At 41.0% G+C, this 14,923-nt stretch overlaps 1 protein-coding gene across 4 annotated transcripts in view; it reads left to right on the forward strand.

Moving 5' to 3' along the window:
• The window catches only part of DAAM1 (dishevelled associated activator of morphogenesis 1), a 348,912-nt gene that overhangs the window by 236,390 nt on the left and 97,599 nt on the right, over positions 1 to 14,923 (forward strand). For all 4 annotated transcript variants that reach the window (XM_030214350.1, XM_030214349.1, XM_030214346.1 and 1 more), the window contains exons 5-8: positions 5,188 to 5,282; positions 8,804 to 9,137; positions 12,936 to 13,046; positions 13,734 to 13,837. In XM_030214350.1, coding sequence (XP_030070210.1) covers positions 5,188 to 5,282; positions 8,804 to 9,137; positions 12,936 to 13,046; positions 13,734 to 13,837 — 644 coding nt within the window. The remainder of the gene's footprint in view (positions 1 to 5,187; positions 5,283 to 8,803; positions 9,138 to 12,935; positions 13,047 to 13,733; positions 13,838 to 14,923) is intronic.

Genomic DNA, 14,923 nt, shown 5'->3' on the forward strand with positions numbered 1-14,923 from the left:
CCTTGTGCATTTTTGACTTGCCCAAAGTCACAAGGAGCAGCTGTGGGAATTGTTGCCAGGATCAAAGCCCGCTGCACTAACCATTAAACCACTCCTCCTCTGTTTTGGACGTCTTTGCATTCGAAAATGGCTGAAAGTCAAAGATGTTCAGATCCAAGGACGTCCATGGTATTTTCAAAAACAAAGATGGACGTCCATCTTTTTTCGAAAATGACCTTTTCCCCCACTTCCGAATTTGAACGTTTTACAAAGACGTCCAAATTCCAACTTAGATGTTTCTTTCAAAAATGCCCCTCTAAGAGATATGAAGGCAAAACAACTGAACTGGAAACCTCAAGAAGTCATACGTTGCTTACAGCAATACTAGAGAAATTGAAACTGAAATGCAAACTATCAGAAATTTTCATTTCCAAAAGCTGTTTTTCTCCCTCTCGCCTTAAGGCCCAGCTCTTTTCTCCTTCCCTCCCTGTGGTTTCAGCATTTCTCCCTCCCTTACTCCTGCTCCCTGTGGCTCATTGGTGCTGCTAACCTGCCTTATAAGTACATAAGTGTTGCCATGCTGGGATAGACCAAAAGTCCATCAAGCCCAGTATCCTGTTTCCAACAGTGGCCAATCCAGGTCACAAGTACCTGGTAAGATCCCAAAACAGTACAATACATTTTATGCTCTTATCCCAGAAATAAGCAATGGATTTTCCCAAATCCATTTTAATAATGGCTTATGGACTTTTCTTTTAGGAAGCTATCCAAACCTTTTTTAAAACCCCACTAAGCTAATTGCTTTTACTACTTTCTCTGGCAACGAATTCCACAGTTTAATTACATGTTGAATGAAGAAATATTTTCTCCGATTTGTTTTAAAATTTCTACTTTGTAGCTTCATTGAGTGCCCCCTAGTCCTAGTATTTTTGGAAAGAGTAAACAAGCAATTCACGTCTACCTGTTCCACTCCACTCAGTATTTTATATACTTCTATCGTATCTCCCCTCAGCCATCTTTTCTCCAAGCTGAGCAGCCCAAGCCATTTCAGCCTTTCCTCATAGGGAAGTCGTCCTATCCCCTTTATCATTTTCGTTGACATTCTCTGCACCTTTTCTAATTCCAATATATCATTTTTAAGATGCGGTGACCAGAATTGAACACAATATTCGAGGTGTGGATGCACCATGGAGCGATGAAAGGGCGTTATAACGTCCTTGTTTTTGTTTTCCCTTTCTTTCCTATTAATCCCTAACATTCTATTTGCTTTCTTAGCCACCACCGCACACTGAGCAGAGGGTTTCAACGTATCATCAACAGTGACACCTAGATCCCTTTTCTGGTTAGTGACTTCTAATGTGGAACCTTGCATCACGTAGCTATAGTTCGGGTTCCTCTTCCCACATGCATCACTTTGCACCACTTTGCACTTGCTCACATTAAACATAATCTGCCATTTAGATATCCAGTCTCGTAAGGTCATCTTGCAATTTTTCACAAATCTCTTGTGATTTAACAACTTTTTAATTACCTCACTAGTTATTCCAGTATCTAGATAATCTATAAATATGTTAAAAAGTTGTGGTCTCAACACAGACCCCTGGAGAACCCTACTATCTACCCTTCTCCATTGAGAATACTGACCATTTAACCCTACTCTCTGTTTTTAACCAGTTTTTAATCCACAATAATACAGTACCTCCTATCCCATGACTTTCTCATTTCCTATGGAGACTTATGAGGTACTTTGTCAAATGCCGTTTGAAAATCCAGATACAGAATATTGTCTGACTATCCATATGTTTGTTCACCCCTTCAAAGAAATGTAGTAGATTGGTGAGGCAAGATTTACCTTCTCTAAATCCATGTTGGCTTTGTTTCATTAATCCATGCTTTTGCATATGCTCTGTAATTTTGTTCTTTATAATAGTCTCTACAATAGGCTCGCCGGTCTGTAATTTCCCAGATCACCTCTGGAACCCTTTTAAAAATTCGTTATTACATTGGCCACCCTCCAGTCTTCTGGTACCATGCTTGATTTTAAAGATAAATTACATATTACTAAAAATAGTTGTGTAAGTTCATTTTTCAATTCTTTCAATACTCTGGGATGTATACCATTCGATCCTGGCGATTTGCTACTCTTCAGTTTGTCAAATTGCCCTGTTACATCTTCCAGGTTTACAGAGATTCGATTCAGTTTCTCTGACTCATCAGCATTGAATACCCTTTCTGGTACTGGTATCTCTCCCACATCTTCCTCTGTGAAGACCAAAGCAAAGAATTCATTTAACCTCTCTGCTATGGCCTTGTCTTCACTGAGTGCCCCTTTTACCCCTCAGTCATCTAGCGGTCCAACCAATTATTTTGCCGGCTTCTTGCTTTTAATATACCTAAAAACGTTTTGCCTTCCTTATAAGTTCTTTGCATTTGATTTGCCATTCTTTATGTAGTTTCCTATTATTTTCAGTTGGATCCTTCTTCATGTTATGAAGGATTTTCTTTTAGCTCCAGTAGTTTCCTTCATCTCACTTTCTAACCATGCCAGCTGTCGTTTGGTCTTCCTTCCTCCGTTTTTTAATAAGCGGAATATATTTGTCCTGGGCTTCCAAGATGGTATTTTGGAACTCCTGATGTAAATTTTTGACCTTTGTAGCTGCTCCTCTGTTTTCTTTTTTTACCATTCTTCTCCGCTCTTCTCATTTTATCATAGTCTCCTTTTTGAAAGTTAAATTCTAACATATTGGATTTCCTGTGTGTACTTACTCCGTACTCCGTGTGCTGCTTTTTGCAACTAATGATTAGTAAGTGCAGAAACTTACTGCACTTTAGCAAAAGGGCCCCATAAACACCTGCATGCTTTCTCAAAATGGCTAAAGTTAAGCACCTTCTTGATCTTCCAACATAGGCAACTTCTTCTAAAATTATCCTCCACTTGTTTACTTTTTCTGATCACCTAAGTAGAAATGATACATAAAGACGCTATTCACCTGTGTGCCTTAATAAATTTCCCCAGATAAAGTAAACACGCATGTTTATACCTGCTCTGAGGCATTTTGATTGTGTATATCTGTACCTGTAAGAATAAGAGCATATGCAGCTGTTTTAGAAACCACACAAGTGCCAGTCCCAGCTCTGTTCCACCTGTTCTTACTACTACAACTTATCATTTCTATAGCACTACTAGACGTACGCAGCACTGTACACTTGAACATGAAGAGGCAGTCCCTGCTCGACAGAGCTTACAATCTAATTAGGACAGACAAACATAAGGGACTATTAAAGTGAGGATGATAAAATAAGGGTTCTGAACAAGTGAATAAGGGTTAGGAGTTAAAAGCAGCATCAAAAAGGTGGGCTTTTAGTTTAGATTTGAAGACGGCCAGAGATGGGGCTTGACGTACCGGCTCAGGAAGTTTATTCCAGGCATATGGTGCAGCAAGATAAAAGGAACGGAGTCTGGAGTTAGCGGTGGAGGAGAAGGGTGCAGATAAGAGAGATTTACCCAGTGAACAAAGTTCCCAGGGAGGAATGTAGGGAGAGGTGAGAGTGGAGAGGTACTGAAGAGCTGCAGAGTGAATGCACTTACAAGTCAATAAGAGGAGTTTGAACTGTATGCGGAAATGGATAGGAAGCCAGTGAAGTGACTTGAGGAGAGGGCTAATATGAGCATAACGTCACTGGCAGAATATTAGTCGTGCAGCAAAATTTTGAACAGATTGAAGAGGAGAGAGATGGCTAAGTGGGAGACCTGTGAGAAGCAAATTGCAGTAGTCTAAGCGACAGGTGATGAGTGTGGAAGAGGGTTCTGGTAGTGTGCTCAGAAAGGAAAGGGCGAATTTTGGTGATAGAAAAAGAAACGACAGGTTTTAGCAGTCTGCGGAATATGTGCAGAGAAGGAGAGGGAGGAGTCGAAGATGACCTCAAGGTTATGAGCTGATGAGACAGGAAGGATGAGTGTTATCCACAGAAATAGAGAATGGGGGAAGAGAGGAGAGGTTGGTTTAGGGGGAAAGATGAGAAGCTCAGTCTTTGTCATGTTTAGTTTCAGATGGCGCTGAGACATCCAGACAGCAATGTCAGACAGGCAGGCTGATACTTTGGCCTGGATTTCGGCTGAGATTTCTGGTGGGGAGAGGTAGATCTGGGTGCCATCAGCGTAAAGATGATACCGAAAGGATGTTCTTCATCCTCTGCCTCTCAGGAGCACCTATCCATATGTTATGTGAAATTATATGTATGCGTTTGTGTGCATTCTTTTTACTTGCATATACTAGTAAGATACTACAGCAAATTAGATGGTTTGGACACCTAAGGAAAAAAAAAACAGTTAAAAAGGACCCCACTGAGCTGGATATCAATTAGAAGCAGTTGATGAAACACAAGACCAACAAGTGTAGAAGATGTCTGTCTACCTTATGCACCAGTTGGCTTAAGACATAATAATAGTAGTTGTTGTAGTAGTAGTAATAGTAGTAATACTCTTGTCCAATTTTATAAGAGTCTATCTGAGTGTATACTGTTCTATACACTTAAATCTCTTATAAAATAATTCTCTATGTAGTTATACATTTACTACTTTTCAAATTAACTGTTTGAACGTCATTTGATCTTCATTTGTGCACCAGTCCCTTATGGCAGGTCTACAGATATCATATAATGCGTACATTGCAGTTCACATATGAAGTTTTAGAAAAGAACGTGTAGAGTGTAATGATCCTTCTATGTGCTGTTCTGATATTTAATTTCGTACGTACACGCACTACTAGATATATTGATGTTGTATCACTACAAGGTATACACAACAGTGTATGACCCACATAGAAGAAAGTCCCCTGCTTTATACACTTAGACAAAAATGTTATCTTCAGTTTACATTCAAATTCTAATTCTTCTTGATCTAATGAATGCAGTAGAGCACTGGAAAACTAGTCAGATTTGTATTGGACTCCACACTATGGTCTTCAGTTTAGTGATGATACACGACCCAGATTTAGATTTGGAGGTGCTACGCTGAAGCAGAAACAGTTACCATATGTTATACCAATTTATGCAGTCTTTAAATTGTACACTTTTGATTATGGCTGGTTTGCATTTTGCTGGTACTACAATATCCCAGGGTAAACTGGAAGACTGGAAATGTTGTATTACTTGATATATATTGCTCTGCTCTTCATTTTGGGTCACTCCTCCTGTTTCTGTTTACAGAGAAAGACACTGCTCGCTCTGGAGAAAGAAGATGAAGAAGAGAGAAACAAAACCATAGAAAGTCTGAAGACTGCACTAAGGACGAAACCTATGAGGCAATTATCTTACTATTTACCACTTTCTGATGGCTTGACTTTCCTTTCGGAGCACACACTAACTGCAGTGTTTGCACCTGTTCATTGTGAGGGTAGTTTTAAAAGGAACTGCCTAGTTTTCGGCATTAGCCCACATCAATGGCTACTTAACACAAGTAAATGACCTCTTATAAAATTCCAACTAGCATGAAAGTATATGTGTAAGTTTCTTGGCACGTGCTTTCACTGTGGGTGTGCACAGAGACAGAAATTGGCAGAGTCTGAACTTAGGTCGAAAATTCATCTGCATATGTTCAGAAAATGCTGTACAGTTGGAGTAAGTGCTCGCACTCTAGTATTTTACAAAGCCGAGTAGCAATTTAATTGAGGCAAGTGATAATGCACATTATCTAGGCATGACTTCTACCCTGTGTTTGTCTGCTTGACTGCTGTGAAAACGTTCCCCCCCTTTTTTCATTTGATTTATAAAATGACTCTCATGCCATTTAATAAGCTATTGTATTTTGTCCCAGTTTTAATGAGCTGAATATAATGTAAACACAAACTTCTCTGTGTTTCCTATAAAGTCATTGGATCTAAATTGTTCCTAAGCCCAAAGTGAGCAGTTACAAATATCATCTTTGATACAAACATCTCCAATGTGTTTTTTTTCCTTTATGACATGCGATATAATTTATGAGTGTTTATTTGTTATGACATTCTTCTACTTCTTCATCTTTGGAATAATAATTTGGAGTGACATCTTTTCTACTTATATTAGGAGAGCAGTTTTCAAAGCTTTTTCCTTACCTGTATACACAGTACCACAGAAAACTCATACCACTCTGCAGGTAAAAGTCCCTATACCATTAGACACCACAGGTACTTTTATCAGCAGAAAAAAGGACCATGTCCCTTCTGAAAAGTAGGTGCAAATTCCTTAGATACACAACAGCAACATCACAGTTAATCCCCCGACAGCAGGACACACAAAGCCAAGGCACAGCTAGTCCCCCAGCAACCACAGACACACACAGCCACAGCACAGCTATTCCCCAGCAGCCATGTACACCCAGCCACGGCACAGCTAGTTTCCCCCCCCCCCCCCCCCCCCAGCAGCAATGTACACCCAGCCACGGCACACCTAGTCCCCCTGGCAGTCAGGTACACCCAGCTATGGCACAGATAGTCCCCCGGCAGCTAGGTTTAACTTTCCACGGCACACCAGTCTGGCAGCCATGTATACATAGAATTCCTTTTGAAAGTAAACTTGCTGTCCCATAGAGACAGTGTGTCCATGGGACTGTGGAATTTCTAGCTTACTGCCGGGTTTTAAAATTGCCCTGATAAACCCCAGATTGACCTAATTGATGCGCTGTGTATTCCCGTTACGGATCTCCCTCTTCCCCCCCCCCCCCCCCCCAATGCAGCTTGAAATCAGGAATCAAAATATTAAACGGTTGACTTATAAATATAAACTTACTATTTAATATCTTAGCTTTCTTAAAACAGCAGGAGCCAGCCACTGGAGCCCCCAGGGGTGAGTGTGGTAAAGGTGACACTACCTACTGTTTGTTTCGGGGGGGGGGGGGGGGGGGGGGGGAGGGGAAGACAGACAAAATCTAGTGTTTCCAAACTGCAACCCGAGCATGAGGGCTATCTTAAGACTAACGCAGTTCTGCTGAGTTTATTGTCACTCATTAAAATTTACACGTGCATCTGGCTGCGTGCTATTCTATTAGGCAGGGCGCCTAACTCTACTAGTGCACAACTCAAAAGGGGGCGTTTCAGGGGTTGTTTTGAAAAGTCATGTGCATAGTTATGGAATGTGGCTTCAGCGTGTCTAACTTGGATGCCAGCATTTACACCAGGTTTTAGCAGGCATAAGTCTGGCACCTAAAGTTAGGTGCAAGATTCGGTGCTAAACCCCGTGCCCTTTATAGAATAGCACCTATAGTTTTCAGCCCCCAATTTTAAGCTCCACTTACTGAATCTAGTCCTTAACCCATTATCATTTCAGCAGATATTTTATAAGATGATTTGTACATCCCTGCTTCAAATTTGTGAATGAGTAAAGTCTCTTGTAACCTTTTATTTCAAGATACACTATGCAAAAATAAACTCTGCATTTGGTATCCCAGATGGTGTTCTTGAGAATTCCTGTCGGGTCTGAGAACAAAATTATTTTTTTGTTCTCAAAGTAAAATAAAAAAATGAGAACATTATGTTAAAGCAGGACTTAATTTGTAGAATGTGCAGCTGAAGGAGGTGCAGTCATGCCAGGGCAGAATCAACAGAAAGAGGTTAGGGAGGTGGATTAGGAGCTAGAGTTTAGGGATGGGCTATTGTTTGAAACGAATGCCGTCCACTTGTAATAGTGTGTCGTTGTCTTAGAGTGCAACCGAGTGGTAAATTCCATAAGTAGCACCTAAAAATTGGCACCGATGATGTGACTCGTTCAGTGCAATTCTATAACTAGTATACTTCCTTTATAGATTCACGCTTAGCACTAAGGTGCACCTAACTGTAGGCAGCTACAATTGGTGCTTATGTTAGGCGCACTTAGGCATGATTCTGTATCAATGTGCATAAAGTTTGGGCATGCCCCCTAACCACACCCCCAAATTATGCACGATAAGATTTAGGTGCAGTTCCTTATAGAATTGGATATGTACTTAAATCCTAATTATTGCCAATTAGTGCTGATAATTGATATCTTCCAATATTCAGTTCTGATTAGATTGTTGTTCAGTTAAGTTGTGCGCACGCTAAGCATGTCTTTAATCAGTGCTGATCTTCAGGCAGAATATATAGAATTTGGCCTTATGCACTTACAGTGAATCAGATTCGGTACATGGCATTCAAAATTAGGTAATGGGGAAAAATCCCTGCTCCTTATCTTAATATGCATCCACATTTCAGTAGAGAGCATCAGGCAGTGGCACGTTTCAGTAGAGAGTGGTAGACAGCGACAGCGATTTTCATATTCCGTCAGCTGCCGAGCCCAGAGCCTCCTTTTGATTTCACTTCCTGCTTCCGCAAGGGCGAGATGCAGCAGCGAGGAGGCGGGATGAGGTGGGGTTCCGAGAGCTGTAAACCTCCTCTTAAACTCTGATAAATTGTGGCTTATGATGGCAGGGTCCCACTGAACAGGTCTGCACAGGGCCCTGCAATTGCTAAGACTAGCCCTGGGCTTCGGCACTGAATTGTCAAGTTTGCAGAGTTGGCTAAAGCATAGCCAGTTAAGAACGATATTCAGCACTTAACCAACTACGCAGCACTGCACAAAGATAGAACTGACCTATATACAGTCCTGTTTATGTGGTGACCTTGGGCAGTTAAATGCTGGCTACCAGCACTTAAACAACCACATGCGGACTCTGCCTGCTGTGGAACTCCCCCAGAATAGCCAGTTTTGAGTTCAACACTGGGTAAATCGCTTTGAATATCTTGAATAGATGTGTGTGTGTTTTTTTTAAATAGTTACTCTATAGAGATTGACTGTGTCCATCACACTTACAATGAAATTTTCTCTACGCCAGATTTGTGACCAGATTTATCGACTTAGATGGACTGACATGTATTTTAAACTTTTTGAAAAGCATGGACTATGAGATGTCGGAGTCTCAGATACATACCTCTCTCATCGGGTGCATAAAAGCACTGATGAACAACTCTCAGGGACGGTCTCACGTGTTGGCCCATTCGGAGAGTATTAACGTAATTGCTCAGAGTCTGAGCACAGAAAACATTAAGACAAAGGTGGCAGTGCTGGAAATCATGGGCGCTGTGTGCCTGGTTCCTGGAGGTCACAAAAAGGTACTGGAGGGCATGCTGCATTACCAGAAGTATGCCAGTGAGCGGACTCGCTTCCAGGTACTGTGTCAGAGTATTTGTTCATCTTTTTCTATGTGTTCTCTTGTAAACTATAGTTAATGCTCCTTGCTGATGCTGTGATTGTTACCTCTGAAGAAATGCACAGTATATTGCGATAAATCCATTCCCCCCCTCCCCCCCCCCCCCCCCCCCCCCGATATTCAAAAGCATTTTACCAGCAGGGGTCGGCACCTGGCCGCTTAAATACCACATAACCAACTATCCGTGAATTTTCAGCGGGTCTTGGCCAGCCACGACCCACTGAAAAATTGAAGCTAACCAGTTATATCTCGGGATATAACCGGCTATTTGCCGATTTTCAGTATGAGTTTGGCGGCCTCTGGGCAAGTCACTTAACCCTCCATTGCCCCAGGTACAAATAAGTACCTGTATACAATATGTAAGCCGCATTGAGCCTGCCATGAAAACCTGGAATATCTTTGGCTGGTTCAAGTTTAACCGGCCAGCGCTGAATATTGGCTTGGCTAGTTAAGTTTGAACCGACTAAAAATAGACCAGATATTCAATGCTGGTCACCAAGAACAGATCAGCATTGAATATCCGGGCTCAGCTCCAACCGGAGTTAGCAGGGTTAATTCCCGCAGTCTCATCGGACCCATTGTGCTTAGCTAAGGTAGTTTTATTCCCCCCCCCCCCCCCCCCCGTGTCTTTGCATTGTAATGTTAATTGTTATCAATCCATACAGAGGTTGCTCAAATTAACCGACCAATGGAACAATTTTCAAAGAATACCCACCCCCTTCTCTCCCTACCTGAAGCGGTGAAGTGTCTGTGCTGGGGCAGGACCATGGTTGGTTTACAGAAGTACCCAAGGCAAATTCATGTTTGAAATTCCCATGAGTTGTTTGGCTGCCACAGGATTTTCAAAGGGAAACTCCACGGGGTGTTTCCTTCTGAAAATCAGCCAGAAGATACAAGGGTACAAAATACCCCCAGGCCTACCGTCCCTGCAGGAGCTCCTTTTGTTGCCCTCTTGCAGGATTTCTGTTGGCATAGGCTTGAAGTGAGACAATTTGCCCCAGTTATGCAAATGATATTGTCCACGTAGAAGGTTTAAATTAGTTACCTCTTGCACAGAATCATAGCATTGTAAACCAATGAGAAATGCTATTGGCATCTTCAGCGGTATAACAAGAAATCAAAATAAATAAATATTATTTTCGGCCTGCAGGCAGAGGGCTGAGCTAGCAATAATGATACTAACTCTGATCAAAGAGAGTTTTTCTAAAACTACATCATGTCCTCAGTTGCAGAAAGTTTTGTACCAGACTTGATTTAGATGTGAGAGCAGATAGGAAGGAGTCTGCTCTGTGTCTTCCTGCTGAGCCACACTGGAAAGAAATAAGGGGAGAAACCTTGAGGGAAAGCAGATTATAACAAACTAACCAAAAAGTGTGCACTGCTTAATATTTTGATATCAGGGATCACTATCCAGAATCATGAGGTGTTTTCTGGGTGTATATTCTGGGGTTTTAGCCTCCCCCCCCCCCCCCCCCCCAAAAAAAAAAAAAAAAACTTAGTCCCTAGCTGGATTTTTTTTATATAACAGATTTTCCTGCTGGATCTTTATAAACCAAACATTATCCGTCCCTAATTTATATACTCAGACAATACTCTGCGTGTTATTTATCTATCTGCCATTGCATGAAATGGCATAACTCTGCAGTTGGTAGGGTGACCAATTTGAGGGATGTTTTCTTTTTTTAAATGTTACTTTTAATTTTGAATTTCATAATGAAATATAATAGAAATAGCTAAAAAAAACAAGAAATAGGTAGCAGTGACCCAACTTTAGTTACAAGTGAAACATTGGTATAGAAAGCCATACATCAACTGACTGTATTATTCAACTACGGGTTGATTTTCAAAAGGTTTGACACAGATTGCATTTATTGCAAAGCTAAATGGTTTTTAAATGAGCACCATGCTTGAATAAAAATAGTGGTAGTGCCCTAATTTCTCGGCTCTTGCGGCTTTGTATTTGTATAAAAGACTGACTTCCACCAGAAGTTTTCATTCGGCTGAACAGAATCTTTCCAGTTTTGTAAAGTACGTTGTATGGCTTACAGCGATTCAGATATTTAATAAACGTTGGATCCTGTCCTTAAACTGAAGTGATCTAAGTATTATCTGGGGATAGGTGGGGGAGGATGATATAGGAAACCAGAACATTTGTGTGTGTTTGCAATTTTTTTAAAAAGCGATTCATTGTGTCCCACTGCTCATTGGAACGAGTCGTGCCTTGGCAGGTGTTGTACAGTGGAGCAAAAAGTAGAGGAACCATGTCAGACAACTGCTGTGCTATTTTTGATTACTGGTATTTGCTGAGGAAGAGGAATTTTAAAAAGTACCTCTCCTCTCTGCTGTTCACCTGCCAAGACCTTACAGTCCCAGAGTTGCTTCTGAACCCAGGCCTCTAACACATATTGCTGCAAAGCACAGAGACCCTGGGATTGCATTTAACCATGTTTCCTCTTCTACTAAATGAATATGCCTTTGAATACTTGTTTTACTTTCAGTGTTATGCAATACTAGTGTCGACCGTCCACCGAACTCAACAGAAAATTTTATAATATTGCACGGTATTCAGTCGCCTCCACCTGGCTACTCCTTCATGCCATCCTTTTCTAGGGCGAACACAGAGTAATGTAAAATATTGTGCATCCATTAGTATACAAGGTTTATTTACCAAACTGTGATAAACAGAGACGTAGCCAGCCCTCCGTTTTTGGAGGGGCTGAGGGGTGAGCTCAGGGGGAGGGGCGCAATACATTCAGATATCAGAGATCAGTATACAGAAACAACACCCCCCCCCCCCCCAAGTTAAAAATATTGCCTTTGCTAAATTTGTGATATTTAAGTCTTTTTCCACATATCTATTAAATGAAGACAATGCATTATTTAACTTCTTGATTTCAGTTGCTTTAAAGTTAATTGTACATCATTGGAAGGACTGCTTTCATTTGCCCATATACATGTGGTGGAATTGGGTATTGCTTTTCAGAAAATACAAAAAGAGTCTTGCGTTACTGCAATTCTATTTGTAAATGTCAGTGGAAATCATTAGACAACTTTCTCTTATAGCTTGAGGGCCATATTCTTTTGTTATATTTATTTAAGGTAGCACAACCATGCTCTCTTTATGGTTGATATTAATTTTTTTCTCTGTTTAATATGCTGAAAACATATAACCTTTGCTGGTGGGATGCTGAAGTCCTACCAGTCAAAAAAAAATTTTCACTTCCCAAGCCACTCCCCTCCTTCTCATGCTGCTGCAGTAAAGAGAAAGTTGGTAGCATGCCTGCAGTTGCCAATGCTGGTACTCCTCGTGCATGCTCAGTTTGCGTAAGAACTGAGCATGGATGAGGAGTCCAGATGTCAATAGTTGGAGGCAAGCCGCCAACATTTTCTTCACTGTAGCAACATGAGGAGGTGGGAAATGGCTTAGGTTACAAATTTCTTTGGCCATCCTTCCATCCATTTAACAGGTGCTGTAGGTTTGGAGGGGGCATGAGCTCAGAGGGGGCATGAGCTCAAAGTGAAGTGGCCCAGGCCCCCAAGGCCCCCTGTGGCTATGCCAGCGGTACTAAAAACACAGTGCATTTTGATAACTAAAGCCCTGTGTTTGATATGACTTCTGAGTTGGCTGCCTCTGTAAAAATGATTCCTACAAAAGCTAAATATGAATGTCGGTGGACAAGCAGAGCAGAAGTACTAATAAAGGTGGTTTTTGTTACATTTGTTAATGCCTTTATGCTCTCTGCCTTGCCTTTGCCAGACACTGATTAATGATTTGGACAGGAACACAGGAAGGTACAGGGATGAAGTGAACCTCAAGACCGCCATCATGTCATTCATTAATGCAGTGCTAAGCCAAGGAGCAGGCGTGGTGAGTGTGTGTTGGTTTTTATTAAATTTTTACAGAAACTACTGTTCGTTAATTACTATAGTTCAGGGTTTCTCAACCCAGTCCTCGGACACAGCCAGCCAGTCAGGTTTTCAAAATACCCACAATGAATATGAATGAAGTAAATTTTCAGCACTCCCTCTGTTGAATGCAAATCTTATCTTGTGCATATTATTTTGGGTATCCTGAAAACCTGACTGGCTAGGTTGTCCTGATGACTGGGTTGAAGCTATAGTGCTACTACATTATGCTGTGCTATACAGGTTCATTTAAGAGAGTCTTTTCTTCATGGAGCTTACAGTCTAGACAAGACATCATACCGATCAGGTAATAAATTCTTCAAGCACACAAATTGCTATGAAGACTTGTCAGAAACAAGTCAGAGGAGACCTGTAAGAAAGCTTCACTCCTGATTTTAATAAATTAACTTATTCTGTTTTTCTGTTCTTTGATTTGATTATTCACTACCCAGTTTGAATAAAATCACAAAGTAAAGTACAATAAAACAGTTAGGTGAAAAAGCCCTGAAGCATCTTGATGTGTAATCTTAGAAATCGGCAGTGTCTAAGAAATTTGTACGCTGAGACCAGCTTTGGGTAACGCTTCCCTCCCCCAACAAAGTATTTAAAAAATACCCCACAGTGATCACACTTTTATGCCTATTTCCAGGAAAGTCTAGACTTCAGACTTCATCTTCGATATGAGTTTCTGATGTTAGGAATTCAGCCCGTTATTGATAAATTAAGAGAACATGAAAATTCAACTTTAGACAGGTGAGTTGAATCTGTTTCCTCTCTTGCTGTGTAGTTTTGGCATTCATTCTAACTTGCATATATGATTCTTCCGAAAAGACACATAAGTGGCTATAATTCTAAGGGTTATAGGTAAAGAATACCACAATTTGACTGCTTGAGAAGGAAAAGACAATTGCAGATGGTTTTTTTTTTTTATCGCACCCAATGGCGAAGGAAAATAAAGACGAGAGTTCCCTGACCTAGAAGAAAAAGGTGATAAAGGGAAAGCAAACAACTTCACTAAATACTCTGGGCAAGAGCCTTCAAACATTTTATAAGTATAACAGGCCAACTGAAAAAAAAAATCAGCAGTAATAGGGAGCCAATGCAGATTTGAGACATGGAGTTGCATGATCAAACCTCTTTTTACAAAACCAGTTTAGCTGTGGTATGTTGTAAAACCTGCAGTCTAGAAAGTGAACCAGCCAACAAAAAAAACAGTATAAGCTATTGCAATAATCAAAATGAATCAAAATTGAAAAGTTTTTCTCTGACAAAAAAGGACGAATGTTTCTAAGCTGGTGCAGTTTTAACCCCCCCCCCCCCCCAAAAAAAAAACAAAACCTCCTTAAATAATCTGTGGGACCAATGATAATGAAGTGTCCAAATATATACCCAGAACTTAATTGCAGGTCCCATTATATGAACTGCAGCTTTTCCAGGTCATATTCAGCCAACAGCACTCAGCAATTTTAAAGCTGCTGACATTCGCAGGCTGAAATAGACCTGGATGTTCAGTGCTAGGAATGCATTGAATAGCCGGTTGTTCAGTGGACCTGGACGTTATGCAGGCACTGGCCAGTATTGCGTGCCGGTACCCACATACCTAATTGGGTATGCCTGCATAACTTCTGGGTTGTGGAAATAAAAAAGAGTAGATCAATAATAGGTACACACAAACTTTATTCGTTGAGTAACAAACCTAGTGTATTGCCCGACACAGGCCATGTTTTTCCCAAACTCCTGAGTTGTTCTGGGTAGTCGGAGCCCAATATTCAGCCGTACTACCCAGTTAAGGGCTGCTGAATATTGGCCTGATGGCCCCACTCAGCATGGTTTAAGCAG

The sequence above is a fragment of the Microcaecilia unicolor genome, chromosome 9 (genome assembly GCF_901765095.1).
Source record: "Microcaecilia unicolor chromosome 9, aMicUni1.1, whole genome shotgun sequence".
Classification (NCBI taxonomy): domain Eukaryota; kingdom Metazoa; phylum Chordata; class Amphibia; order Gymnophiona; family Siphonopidae; genus Microcaecilia; species Microcaecilia unicolor.